We start from the raw sequence: 12,834 nt of genomic DNA on the forward strand, positions 1-12,834 counted from the left end.
TAAAGTCTGCCAAGTGAATGCTGTCATTTCAGTGTTATGCCAGGGGTGACAAGCTAGCCTGTGCGTGCAGGGGGCTGGGGGCTCAGAAGTGCCCCTCCACCCAGGGCGCCTTGCTCCAAGTCCCCCACCCCCACTCCGCCACACATCAGCCTGGTCCCTGGAAGAGGCTGCCACTGTCCTAACCGGACTCGCACGCTCTGGGACACGCTTGCCTTTCCAGCCCCAGTCTGCACCCAGGACCCAAGGGCCACCAGTGCAAGGGAGGTACAGTGGACACCCAATAATGCACTGTCCTCTGTAGGCTCTGGATGCCAGCGGGAGGTAGGGGGAGACCTGATCACCTGTCTCCCCGTGACCCACCGTGCAAGGAGCCCTGCCGCTCCCTCCAGACCCCACACTGACCCCAGGGACCGGGAAGCCCCAGAGGGGAGGGGGGCAGGCAGGAGCACACATGAGTTGCTCCTCCTGAGAGAAGGGGCCCTGGGGTGCTTTCCCTAGAGAGCCTGCCACCCAGATAGTACCGGTGCTCCAGGCAAAGGACCGGGCGCCCCTCCTCAGCAGCCGTCACCTGGGTGACCTCGAGGCCAAGGATGCAGATGCTCTCACCTGGCACTCCCCACTGAACGCCCCCAGTCAGTCACACTCCCCGATGTGACCCCCTGGAGAGGGTCCTGCCTGGGGCCAGGAGAGGAAAGATAATGGGGGGGGGCAGGAAGCAGAGAAGGCCCCACAGCTTTCTGAGACGGCCACGCTGCCTGAAGACAGGTTCCATTGTCACTCCTGTGTGGTGAGGCTGGCAGAGCAGGAGACGATGCCACTGAAAAGACGGCTGGTGACACTGTCGCAAGTCCCAAGAGGAGGGGGACACCAGTCCACAGGGGCCACACAGGAAGGCTGCATGCAGGCGGGTCAGGGGGTGGGCAGGGAAGCGTGCACAAGAGCCTGGCCAGGCCGCTGCGGAGATCCGGGGGCGCCCGGGGAGGGGCAGCCCAGGCCAGCGGGTACCTGCCCAGGTGCACTCATGGGCGTCTGTCATCTCTCTGGGAACTGACTGCCCTGGAGGGTGGGAGGCACAGTCCCACCAGGGTCAGCAGGGCCCAGATGTCCAAGCATCAGAACGCAAAAAACAAAACATGGTCAACACACACATTAAACCACGGGCCTGTTTCCCCATCCATGAAAGGAGGCCCTTGGGTGGCCCTACTAGGTACAGCCAGCTCCCCAAATTCTGCTCCCAACTCTGGGGGCAGTGATGCAGCCAGGTCAAGGCCCAGCCGCCCGCCACTCCCGTGTTTCGAGGCCCGCCGGTCCCCGCATGGCCTCAGTGCCTCCGTGGAGGGGCAGGCGGGGGCGGCTGAGGCTCCGGGATGACAGCTCTGTGAACAGCACCGGAGGCTCTGGGGGTGGGTAATAGAGGGTTGTTTGCCAAGGGAAGGACAGGGGTAATCCAGGCAAAGCACTAACTGCCAACACCCTGCAGGACGGAGCCAAGGCTCCAAGTGCCGACGCGAGGCAGAGAGCAAGAGCTCGGAGCCTGCCGGGACCTGAGACTGCCTGGTGATTCATGCTGAAGGTCACACAGCCCAGAACACTTCTGGAAATAAACACACTTTCATAAACACAGGAACATCCTGAGAAGGCAGTCAAACAAGGCTGCGAGAGAAATCGCACGCCCCGGGGGAGGGGGTGGGGACCACAGGGGCACTCAGGGCCCCCGCCCGTCCGATGGGAGCCCAGCTCCCACTGCCCTTGTCACCATGGCCAAGCAGCCTGTCTTCAGCCACAGTGAGCAGCCTGGTGTGTGTCCGGCAATGCACGTGGCACGGGAGGGATGTGTGGGGCCTCCCTGGGTCTGGCCAGAGGAAAGGGACATGCAGTGTGCTGGGACTGTCCCCAGCAAGAACAGCGGCTGACTGGCCCTCCCTTCCGGGCCTCTCCCCAGAGATGTCTGGCACGTCTGCTCCTCCCGTCTGTGCACCTGGCAGGGTGGCTCCCTGAGCACCTTCGTCTGCAGACTGGAAGGCAGAGGCTCCGAGCACCAAAGGGACCTACCTCCCCAAGGCCACACGCGGACAAAGCCCCCGTAGGGCAAGTACATGGGCAGTCCCTCTGAGCAGGGTGACAACGGTGGACCAGGGGTCCCATGACTGTACCTGGGGAACTTCCGTGAGTCACTGTGACTCCAGAACCAGGGACGACAGGAGAGCCCACGGCCCGTCACCTGCAAGCCACGTGTTTATTGAGGCACAGGCAGGCGTGGGGCACAGCGTCCTTCTCAGGGCAGAGGGGTCAGCTGGGCTCCGTCCTGCCAGGGTCGGCGGGATCCTGGTCCTCACCCCCTTCTGGAGCCGCGGTAGATGTGGGGGCCCCCGCAGCCTCTAAAACCAGCTCCACGGCCCCATCACCGGCCACTCGGCGCACCTTCTCCCCTCTGGCCGCCAGGATCTCTTCAATATTCCTGAGGGACAGGGTGGTGCTGTCTCACGCCGGGCCCTTCACCAGTCCTGTACCTGGTCCCATGAGGGCACCCGAGGCCAGGCTCGAGCCGGGCACATGGGTCCCTGCCCTGTGCGGCATCAGGGCCGCTGCACGCTGCCCCTGCGGAGCCTTCTCCACGCCCCCAGGAGCAGCCACTATTACTGCCCCGTTCCCAGAGGAGAACACTCGTTCAGAAGCCAAGCTGAACTGTCCAGGGCAACCTGGCTCCAGGCTCCCGACTCCCGCCCCCGCCCCCCGCGTGGGGAGGCCAGCTCTGCAGGCCCAGGGCCCCGGCCACAACACCACCTGGCACATACCCTCAGGTCTGGTGTGGTCAAGCAGCCAGCATCGACAGAGGACAAGAAAGTGTCTAGGATCCCTGCCCCATAGCAAGCATTCAAAATATCTTTGTAGGGTGAAGGTAGAAACCCAAAATTAAAGGAAGCCATTGCCTTAAGAGTCAACATAGTCTGACCCTTCCCTTCAGGGGAGGCCTGTGGTCCTGACAAGTAAGGGGGTCCTGCCTGCTGTCGGCGAGGGGGGAGGTCAGGCAGTGCAGCAGGGTCCCCGAGGGCTGATCAAGGGCAGATTTTGCAAATAAAAACATGTCCTATACTTGGGGCATATTTATACAAAAGTTATTTGTGGTTTATCTGAAATGGAAGTGCAACTGCTCCTCCAGTATGGGTAAGGCTGGAGAAAGGGGCTCTTGAGACCTCACTGTGGGGGTCAGGAGTGGGACCCCTGACCCGGGACTCTGCTCCCCCACCCCTGCCCAGGTGGCCTCACCGCTTCCCATCCAAGTCCGAGAACCAGCCCAGGTTGTCTGCGATGATGTGGTGGTTCCGGCAGCCAGGGCAGGTCACAATGACCACTCCCTGGTGATAAGCCAGTTTGGAGATTTGCTTAGAGGACCGAGTCCCGCAGACCTGGTGGAGCACGAGGAGACATAGAGCAAAGGTGAGGCCAGAGGCCTGGCCCCGCCCCTCTCGGAAAGGCCCCTCCCATTGCGAAGGTTAGCTCCACCCCACGGCAAGACCGGCCCTCTTCCCAGGGGCCTGCTCTCCTGAGGGATAAGTCCACCGCTCCCCAGAGTCCTGCCCCTCTCCCAGAAAGTCCTGCCACCTAAGGGACAGCTCCACCTGTTCCCCGGAGGGCCCCGCCCCTCTCTAGGAAAACCTTTCCCGGGTAATAGCTCCACCCCGTGAGGCCCCGCCGCGGAGGGGTAGCTCCACCCCTTCCCAGGAAGGCCCCGCCCTCAGAGACAGCGCCATTCTCGGCATGGCCCCGCCCCTCTCTCAGAAAGGCCCCGCCCCTCTCTCAGAAAGGCCCCGCCCCCTACGGGGTAGGTGCGCTCTTCCACGCGGTCCCGCCCCGCACCGCCTCTCCCCACAGCGCCGTCCAGGGCCAGGTGCAGCCCCGGCCGCGGCACGTGCCCACCTTGCAGGTGTAGACGAGCTGGTAGTGAGCCGCCCTTGGCCCAGGCTCGGAGCTCCAGCGCCGCCAGCCGCAGTCCCGGGCCCGTCCTTTCCCCGCGGCCTCCCGGCGAGCTCCGTACCCCCACAGCCGCCTCAGGCCCGGCCCCCGGGGCCGCGCGCGACTCAACAGCGTCGACACGCGGCACAGAACCGCTCGCAACATCCCTCCCGCCGGCCCCAACCGCCCCGCCCCGCTCTCGCCCGGCAGAGCTGAGGCTGCCCCGCCGCCATCTTGGAAGCGGGCAGCGGCGGAAGCGGCCCTCCTCGGCCCCCGTGGCGGGCGGCCGGAGCGCGCTCTGCTGCCCCCTGGCGGCGGGCGGTGCGCGCCGGCGGACACGGCGTTGGGAGGTGCGCGCGAGTAAGGCCATCATCGGACGCGGCGGCCGTTTATTTACGAGCTGAGTTTCTAACACTGCTCTCGGGTGTGCGTTACATAAAGACAGAACTCGCCGGTGCACGGCACAGTGCATGTGCGGGGCGGAAACGGGCGGCCGTGAGACAGGCGGCCTCACCGGGCGGCCCGGCTCCCAGCCGGCCGGCCTCCTGCGCGACGCCGCTAGGAGCCCTCCGTGTCGGTGTTGTCGCTGCCCGTGGTGTTCTCCCAGTCCACCTCCCCCTGCCGCGAGCCGTGCTGCAACTTCCGGAGCGCGCGCTTCCTGCGGGAGAGCCGAGAGCGCGTGTGTGCGCAGGTGCCCGCAGGGCCGCGCCCCTGCGCCCCTGCGCCCCGCCCCCTGCTCCCGGCCCCGCCCCTGCGCCCCGCCCCCTGCGCCCCTGCGCCCCGCCCCCTCCACCCCGCCCAGCCCCTCTAGGCCCCGCCCCGCCCCGCTCGGCCCCGCCCGGCGCCCACGTGGGCCCACCTGCGGTAGTTCTCAAAACTCTCTTTGAGGCGCCGCCGCTCCTTCTCGGGGGGTTCCCCGCCGCTCAGACCTGCGCCCTGCAGCGAGGGGGGGGGATCAGGCTCCGGCCAGCACCTGCGTGGGCCTCCGCCCCGACTGCACGCGATGGGGCCCCCGGCGGAGCCGCTGAACCCGCTCCGCAGGGGGACAGGCTGGCCGCCGTCCGCGTCCTGCACACACCCCGTGAAGGGAGCGGGGTGTGGGTCCCTCCTTTCAGACGACCAGACAGGCCCCCGCGCGTGGGCGGGACCCGGGGCCAGGGTTCCTGTCCCTTCGCTGTGGGGGACTCGCGGGCAGGGGAGGTTATCCGCTAAGGCTGCGCGGCCGGAGACAGGCCGCACCGCCCGGGTACAGCCCTGTCCTGGCCGCGCCTCTCCCCACTGCTCTGTGCAGGGAGGGGGCTCAGCCTCAGGTCCCAACCAGTGCACCCCCGGGACCCGTGGGCAGAGCAGAACCCTTGTGATCACCCCGCAGGCGTCCAGTGGAGGAACCACTCTCCCCGCACCAGGAGCACCCCAGGGCTGCCTTACATTGGGGGTCAGTGAAAGCCGCTCCTGCAGAGCCTCGAAGGGCTGCTCTGGGCTCTCCCTGTCGGCCTCACCGCCTGGAAAGAAGGTTGTGCCGTGGGTCCTGCCCTCCTGCCAGGACCGAGCTTGGCAGGGCCAACACCCTCCTCCTCGGCCACTCCCACACCGAAATCGCTTGGGCCCCGCAAGGACTCCCGTGGACAGACAGGGGCACTGGGGCTCACTGCTCACTCCCTGGAGGAGGCCCCCGCGGGCTGCTCCCACCAGGTTGGGGGAGCCCCTCCTCCTTGGGGGCTGGGGCACTGCTGCACTCAGACCCCTGAATGTGCCAGGGCCTGGACGGGCTGGCTCCCCTAAACTGGCCATGAAGGGAGACAATGGACTCCAGGCCCAAGGACATCACAGTGGGCCCGGGTGTCTGCCTGGAGCTGACAGTCCGCTCCTCAGCCTGCACCCCTCGAGCTGCCCTGGCTCCTGCGAGGGGCCCCACCACCCCTGCCTCGGGGATCCGGGGCTGGTTGGCTCGCCACCTTCCAGATCCTGCTGCCTGTCTCTCTGTGGCGGCTCGGTAGCCTCAAGCTCGGTGTTTGGGCCGCAGCGGACCCTCACTTCTCCATTTGGTGCCCCTTCTTCCTCTTTTGCCCCCTTTAGAAGCTGGGGTCAGCCTGACACTGAGGAAGTCTTGCCGCACTTCCCACGCGGCCTCTGCGGCGGCCCGCTCCCCTTCCCAGCCCAACGCAGGGCTCTTCCGCAACTCTGACACCCGCCTTCAGAGCGGGCCCCTGGCCCCGTGTCACCCCTCTGAGCCACCTCCCAGCTGCCCTGGCACAGGCAGAGGGTTCCCACCCCTGCCACCCGAAGCCCCCAGTGCCCTGTCTCCCGCGACGGCCCTTCTGTCCCCACTTCCTAGTCTGGCACACCTGGGCGCTGGCTCACTGCCGCCGCCCCGGCTCCCCGCTGGAGGGGAAGCTTGCAAAGGCAGGATGCCTCCAGCCTGTGGATGGGGGCCGAGCTGGGACACAGACCCCGCAGGCCTGGGCCCCAGGTTCCAATGGGGCTCTCGTTTGCTCTCTGGGGGACTTTGAGGGGTGAAGATCAGGGGGACAGGGCTGGAGTTTGCATCCATCCCCAGGCACCAGTCACGGAGCTGCGTGTGCCAAGGGTTGGGACTGGCTTCAACTCGGGGCGGCGAGGAGGTCACGCTCCCTCCTCACCTTTGGCAGCAAGCTGGGCAGCCTCCTCCAGGTCACGGGGGATCGAGAGCTTCCAAAGAGAGACAGGCAGCCGGTTAGGACACTGTCCGTGCGGACCTGGGCCTAACCCATGGTGCTGCTGCCCCCTTCGCTGTCACCCTCTGGACAGGCTCCTCGGGACCCCTGCTGCACAGCAGGCCAGGGCCCCGCTGCAAGGCCCCACGAGGGCCTGGGTGGGTGCTGCACACGAGCCCCAGCTGCTCTTCCTCTGCCCGGCCGAGCGCTGGGAGGAGGGGACAGCCCAGCTCAGCCGGTGGCAGGCGGCCGAGCTTCTGGAATTTCCAAGGGACGTTTATGGGGCTGTGGTCCGGCAGAGACTGTGGCCGGGAGCCCACCCAGGGGTCACACTCACCTCCTGGGAGTTCCTGGGGGAGCTGTCCTCCAGGTCAGAGCTCTGTGATGACAGAAGGGGGGGCCGATCAGCAGGCTGTAGGGGAACGGGGCCGCCTCGGGAATGGGCTACGGTGGGTGCGATGAGGGGTCCAGGCCAGCTCGGCCTCCAGGGAGGTCCCCCTCTGCCCCTCACCGCACCCAGAGCCGCTTGCCAGGCCCTGAGCCCTCGAGGTGGGCTCCATTTGGAGGGGGCTCAGGAAGGCTTGGGGACCTGCCAGGGCCACCAGGGGGCCGTGGCCGAGCCAAGCCAGGACGGAGACTATCCGGCCGTTCCTCCTCCGGGCTCTGGCATCTCTGGGGACCTGCCTGCCCCCGGGAGGCCCCCCACGCCTGGTGTCCCCCCACGCAGGGCCCAGGGAGGCGCACCAGGATGAGCATCTCCAGCTGCTGTTGCTTGAGCCTGCCCTCGGCGGCCAGCAGCTGGCCCTCGCGCTGGAACAGCTGCAGCTGCAGCTCGTCCGCCTTCTCGCTCAGCTCCCGCACCTGCTTGCGCAGCACGTCCTTGTCCTGCAGGCTGCGAGCGTACTGTGTGTGCAGCACCTCCCGCGACGAGATGGCCTGCGGGGAGACCCTCGGTGGGCCCCTACACAGCCCCACCCCCAGCACAGCCGCCCGCCCTCCTCCCCTCTTGTCCCGTCTGGGGACAGAGTGTTGGGGATTCTAAATGTAATAAAGGCTTTGAGGGGACATGTGTGCCACTCAGAAAAGCTAAAGGATTTTAAAGAACCTCCACACTCCACTCGCAGAATCGTCCCTGCAAACCTATCCCTGCGTGAGGCTGCCTGCCGTGGGACACTCCACACACCGAGTGGTTCCCCACACATGGGCCTGTAACCTTCAGCTGGGGTTGATGTCAAGACCATCATTGTGAGCAGCCACGTGGCAGTCTTTAGAACGAATGCACCGCACCCTCACCTCCTGCGTCCCCATCCGCGACAGGCGCGCTTTACCTGGTCCCTCTCGACGGCCACCTCCTCCATCTGCAGCAGAATGGCCTCGATGCGGTCCTTGTACATCTTGGAGTCCTTCCGCAGGGCCAGGCACTGCAGCTCGAACACCTCCTTCTCCTCCAAGCACTGCGGGAGACGGCAGCTAGACCCTCCGCCCGTGGCCCCCTGTTCTGCAGGCTGGGGGAGCCCCTCAGGCCCAGCCAGACCTGGGCTTCCAGACCCGCGAGAGCCCAGGGAGAGCGGGCAAGGGGTGGGCTGAGGAGTTGGGCCCCTGGGCTTCCAGGAAGGGGGGCGTAGGGACGTGGAGCCCCCAGGGAGCGCCCCGTTGCAGGTGCTGTGTGAGCCTGGGGCAGACCCTCTGCCCACGCAGCGGTGCCCGTCCGCCCCGGCGGCGGCGTACCCGGGTGCGCTGGGCCTCGCTCTGGCGCAGGTCCTTGCGCAGGGTGAAGATGGTGTGGGCCTGCTCCTGGTGGTCCTGGAGCGCCTGCCGCCAGTCCTCCTCCAGCACCTGGATGTAGGGGCTGCTCCTGTCCAGCCTGCCCTCCTGCGGGTGGCGCAGGGCACTGGGCGGCAGGGCACCGGCCTGCGCCGAGGCCTCCAGCTCCTGCACGCGGGCCTGCAGCTGCGCCTTCTCCTGCTGCAGGTCCCACAGCAGCTCCTGGCTGGGCCGCTGCTCCATGGCATGCCGCAGCTTCAGCGTGTGCTTGCGCTCCACCTTGCAGTCATCCTCGGCCTTCATCAGGCTGTGCTTGAGCCGGTCCACCTGCAGGGTGGCCGGCTGGCCATCAGCCCACAGCCGCCCCCCCCCCCCCCCCCCGCAGCCACGGGGCCCACCTTTGCCCCCCTGCCCGCCAGTGACTCCCGCCGCAGGGCCCTGGGGCACCTCCAGCTGCAGGTCGCGGTTCCGCATGAGCGCGGCGCCCTTCTCCTCGCTCTGGCGGGCCAGGCGCATGGCCAGGTCGTAGTTCTCGTCCTTGCAGCGCTTGAGCTCGCGGCTGCAGGCCTCGCAGTCCTCCTTGAGCTTGTGCACGCGCTCCTGGTGCTTGCGCAGCAGGCTGTCCTTGACCCGCAGCTCCTTGATGAAGTCGTCCTTGGAGCTCAGCAGCGCCGTGAGGTCCTGCACCTTCTTCTGCAGCTTTGTGACCTCACTCATCAGCAGCTGCGTCAGGCCCGACTCCCCAGATGCGTCTGCAGACGGGGCCAGCGTCAGATGGTCGCCTGTCACCTGGTCCTGGCCCTGTCATCCCCTGGGGCTCCTGGATCCCAGGGACAATTCTGAGTTGCCGCTGCTCCCGTTAAGGAGATGGACTGAGATTCTGGCTCCCCTCTCCCCCAGCCACACGTGGATCCCCCCACGCCTCTCATTTCCTTCCATCCCCATTTTATGCCCTGGGAGACCAGACGGGAGGAGCCTGTGGTGGTCTTGATTGTGATGCAAGAGCACTCAATTCTGGGGCCAGAAGAGAGTTGCTTCGCCTTTGCTGGGACCAACAAGTCCCTGGCCTTGGTTCAGAGGGTCTTCTGGGTAGGACAGGCTCTGGACCATGAGTTGGCCTGTGCACCCCCACCTCCCACCTGCTCCCCACTCCAGAGGAGCAGCAGGATGGGAGCCACCACGAGACACGCCCCCCCTCGCCCCCAGCCACACGTGGATCCCCCCACGCCTCTCATTTCCTTCCATCCCCATTTTATGCCCTGGGAGACCAGACGGGAGGAGCCTGTCAGCCCTGCCCAGTGCACAGCCCATAGGGTCCCCGCCCCTCCATCCTGGCCCTGTGTCCCCATGCCTGCCCAGCCCTACGCCAGTGTCCAGGCCTCACCGATGATCATGGAGAAGACGCGGGTGGGCTCCTTGCCTGTGACCTTCTTGTAGAGCTGGGGGTAGTAGAGCTCCAGGCTCTCGAGGAAGGCCACGTAGCCCTTGTGGCCTGTCCGCTGCAGGATGTCCAGGAGCACGCCTGCAGCCCAGGGAGACCTCGCTGGGCCGTGGGCCGCTGTCCCAGCACGTGCGCGGGCACTGGGGGTAGCGGTCTAGGGTGTCGATGGCCCTGTGCGCTGGGTGCTGCCCGCCCACCTCTTGGCCATCAATGACCTCAGCTGTTGGGAAGTGCCAAGCACATGGGACAGGAGTGGGGTGCCAGGGGTTTCCCATTCTCGTGCAACTGTTGGGAACCAGGGTGGGGCCGCAGCAGCCCCTCGGGGCGGGCACCTGGCCGGTCGGGGCGGGGCAGCACTGACCCACTTTGCGCTTGCGGATGACCAGGCTGGGGTCACTGAGCACCTGCTCCTCGTCGTCGGGGTTCAGGACCTTGCACTGCCGCAGGTAGGGTGTGATGCGCGAGGGGTCGATGACCGAGATGAGCTTCACGCGGAAGCCCTCCAGGGCGCTCCAGCACTGGTCCTCGTTCTCGTAGTCCGACATGGCAGCAGGCACTAGAGCCCAGAGCGCGCAGAGCAGTCAGTCCCAGCTACGACCCAGCCCGAGCTCCGGGCAGTGCCTGACAAGGGACTCGCCCAGGTGTGGTCGGGAGAGGCGTACAGCCTCCCGCCACGCTCCCGCCTCAGTGACCGACAGCACAGCAGCACAGTGACCTGCTGCCTGTCGCCTCCCTGGGTTGGCCGTCCCCAGCCTTTCCTGGGCCCTTCTCTCTTCCTGAACCATCCAGGTGAGGATGGGGGGAGGAGTGGAGATGCTCCAGGGACAGGTGGCGTCTCAGGAAACTGTCCTCTGCGCCATGTCCCCCTGACCTCTGCCTTGCTCCTGGACACCCCTAAGTGCTACGGAGCTGGAGCTGGCAGGGATGCTGCCTCCCGTCACGGAGCTGTCTGTGCCGGTGTCACCTGCTGGCACGAGCTCCCTGGCAGGAGTGGGAGGGAGGCTCCAGCTCCCAGCCTGCTGGTGCCCAGCCTGGGGCCAGGAGCATGTTGGCAGGGGACCCTCCCACCTGTGCAGCCTCACGACTTCCTCATTCCCCGACTCCGCGCCTCTCCCATCCCAGGCCTGCCCCCTCCTCTCCTTCCGGCGACCGGCTGGTGACGCAACAGTGACCAAGCAGCTGCGCAGGGCCGGCCGGCTCTGAGTCAGGCTCAGCCAGCCGCTGTTGGGGAAGGCTGACTGGACGCCTACAGGGAGCCCGGCTGGCACACGGGGAGACTGCTGAGGTGTTGCCCAGGGTCAGCCCGAAATGCTGCGGCCCCTGCCCCGCGCGCTCCGGTCCTGGGCCCCCAGCCACCTCTGGGCTCCTGTCCCACCTCCCAGATGAGGCCCACTCCAGGCACTCTCAGGGACTGTCATGTCAGCTCTCTGACAAGGGGACCACCTATCTGGGGACTGCCCACTGCTGTTCTCTTCTACCAGCGCTGGCCACCTGTCCTCTCCGGGGCCAGGCCAAGGCAGGGAGCAGCCGTGTGGTCTCTCCTCTGGGCAGTGGGGACAGAGACCTTGACCCAGCCACTAGAGACAGAGCCTTCAGCCGGCATGGGAAAGGCTGGCTCCTGCCCCAGGAGGGGGGGGGGAGGCGGCAGGCCTGGGCTTAGGGGGCGTCTCCCTGACTTCCTGCTGCACATGGGCATCCCACCCGGCCCTGCAATAGCCAAGACGTGGAGGAAAAACACAGCAACTCAGTGGACGATCCTTGGGCCCCTTGGCTGTTCTCTGCCATTGGTCCCACTGAAGGGCACGAGCGGGGCCACTTGCTGGGAAGGCCCACGGGGCGGAAGAGCTGAGGCCACTTGGTATCCTCTGGGACGTCTGCTCCAGGACTTGCCCCTACCCCAGGAGCCCCAAGCAAAGAGCCCAGAGCTGTCCCAGCCACCTCGCAATACAGGCCCAGACCAACCTACCTCAGGGTCCGGCGGGGGGCACCCACGCAGCGGGACACGGGTCAGCCAGGGCCATCAATTCAATAAGGGACAGGAGGTGCTGCTAGCAGACCAGCCAGCAGCGAGGGAAGGTGGAGCCCAGAAGGAGCCAGGGAGCCCTCCACTTCCTGAAGGGGGACAGTCCCAGGTGGCTGCCTTCTGATTGGCCTGGGAGGCCTGGGAGGCGGGGCCCGGGGAAGTGGAAGTCGTCTGTGCTCAGAGGAGCGCCGTCGGGAGCCTTCGCAGCCCGGGAGGCCCAGCCTCGGCACCCGCAGAGCCCACAGCAGCAAAGGCTCCCCAAAGGCCGGTGCGTCTGCTCTCCTCTGACCCAGACACAGGTTTCTGGGGGCTTTTCAGGCACAGGGTGCTCTGTGCCTAATAGGTTCACCCTCACCAGCCCCACGGGGACCAGCAGCTAGGCCAGGGCGGCGGGGGGAGGGCTGCGTATGGGGTGTAGGCAGGGAGCTTGCCAGGGACCCAAGGGTGTCAGCCCAACTCTGGGCTCCCAGCTGAGCCCCCCTGTCCCCCATGCACCCAGGCCAGCACACCCTGGGCCACAAAGGGACTGCTGTGTGGTGTCCCGAGGCCGCTGCAGCCCGCGGGAAGGCCCCGACCCTGCCATGCTTGCCCCCACGCCACCACCAGCCGACGCTGCAGCTAGCACACCCTCCTCCTTTCCTGGGAGTGTCCCCACTTTCCACCGGGACACACAGAACAGTGAGAGCAGGTTCCCAAGGCTGACGGCCACGGCACCAGTCTGCCGTGGCCCACGGGAACCCCCTGACTGCCACCTCGCGTGTGCAGCCACACCACCGAGCCGAGCAGCAGCCGGACGGGCAGGACCAGCAGGACGGGCTCCTGGCAGCCAGACGGGCCCCGGCCCCACCTTCCCCAGGTGCCTCACCGCACCTCCCTTCCTGTGGGGCCCAGCCCCCCACTTCTCTGCCCCCTGGCCCTGAAACCCCGACGCCCTGTACACCTAGGGCTGCTGAGTCTGG

General features: G+C 66.8%; 2 protein-coding genes across 2 annotated transcripts; both read right to left on the minus strand.

The window, feature by feature from the left end:
* Positions 1 to 2,217: 2,217 nt before the first annotated feature.
* On the minus strand, positions 2,218 to 4,134 carry DNLZ (DNL-type zinc finger). The gene is made up of 3 exons (XM_090274968.1): positions 3,919 to 4,134; positions 3,268 to 3,407; positions 2,218 to 2,458 (listed from the first exon to the last, which is right to left on the minus strand). The coding sequence occupies exons 1-3, from the start codon at positions 4,117 to 4,119 to the stop codon at positions 2,290 to 2,292; spliced, it is 510 nt and encodes a 169-aa protein (XP_090131094.1). The 5' UTR covers positions 4,120 to 4,134; the 3' UTR covers positions 2,218 to 2,289.
* Positions 4,135 to 4,329: 195 nt separating this feature from the next.
* CARD9 (caspase recruitment domain family member 9) lies at positions 4,330 to 11,952 on the minus strand. Its single transcript, XM_090274966.1, has 12 exons — positions 11,819 to 11,952; positions 10,214 to 10,408; positions 9,796 to 9,933; positions 8,859 to 9,163; positions 8,376 to 8,738; positions 7,976 to 8,101; positions 7,392 to 7,583; positions 6,985 to 7,026; positions 6,594 to 6,642; positions 5,383 to 5,456; positions 4,814 to 4,890; positions 4,330 to 4,612 (listed from the first exon to the last, which is right to left on the minus strand). Exons 2-12 carry the CDS (start codon positions 10,395 to 10,397, stop codon positions 4,513 to 4,515), a joined length of 1,650 nt encoding a protein of 549 aa, XP_090131092.1. The 5' UTR covers positions 10,398 to 10,408; positions 11,819 to 11,952; the 3' UTR covers positions 4,330 to 4,512.
* Between the last annotated feature and the right edge of the window lie 882 nt (positions 11,953 to 12,834).

This window comes from Furipterus horrens, unplaced genomic scaffold (assembly GCF_987537825.1).
Source record: "Furipterus horrens unplaced genomic scaffold, mFurHor1.1.pri manual_scaffold_4, whole genome shotgun sequence".
Lineage (NCBI taxonomy): Eukaryota > Metazoa > Chordata > Mammalia > Chiroptera > Furipteridae > Furipterus > Furipterus horrens.

Bases quoted from the DNA above. Each gene is read 5' to 3' on its own strand.
- DNLZ (XM_090274968.1), bottom strand. From the start codon at position 4,119: ATGTTGCGAGCGGTTCTGTGCCGCGTGTCGACGCTGTTGAGTCGCGCG. The intron at 3,408-3,918 runs GTGGGCACGTGC...GTGCTCCACCAG, and splicing joins AGCTCGTCTACACCTGCAAG to GTCTGCGGGACTCGGTCCTC. The intron at 2,459-3,267 runs GTGAGGCCACCT...CCTGTCCCTCAG, and splicing joins TCGGACTTGGATGGGAAGCG to GAATATTGAAGAGATCCTGG.
- CARD9 (XM_090274966.1), bottom strand. From the start codon at position 10,397: ATGTCGGACTACGAGAACGAGGACCAGTGCTGGAGCGCCCTGGAGGGC. The intron at 9,934-10,213 runs GTCAGTGCTGCC...CCTGGGCTGCAG, and splicing joins CATCCGCAAGCGCAAAGTGG to GCGTGCTCCTGGACATCCTG. The intron at 7,027-7,391 runs GTGCGCCTCCCT...CTGTCATCACAG, and splicing joins AGCTGGAGATGCTCATCCTG to AGCTCTGACCTGGAGGACAG.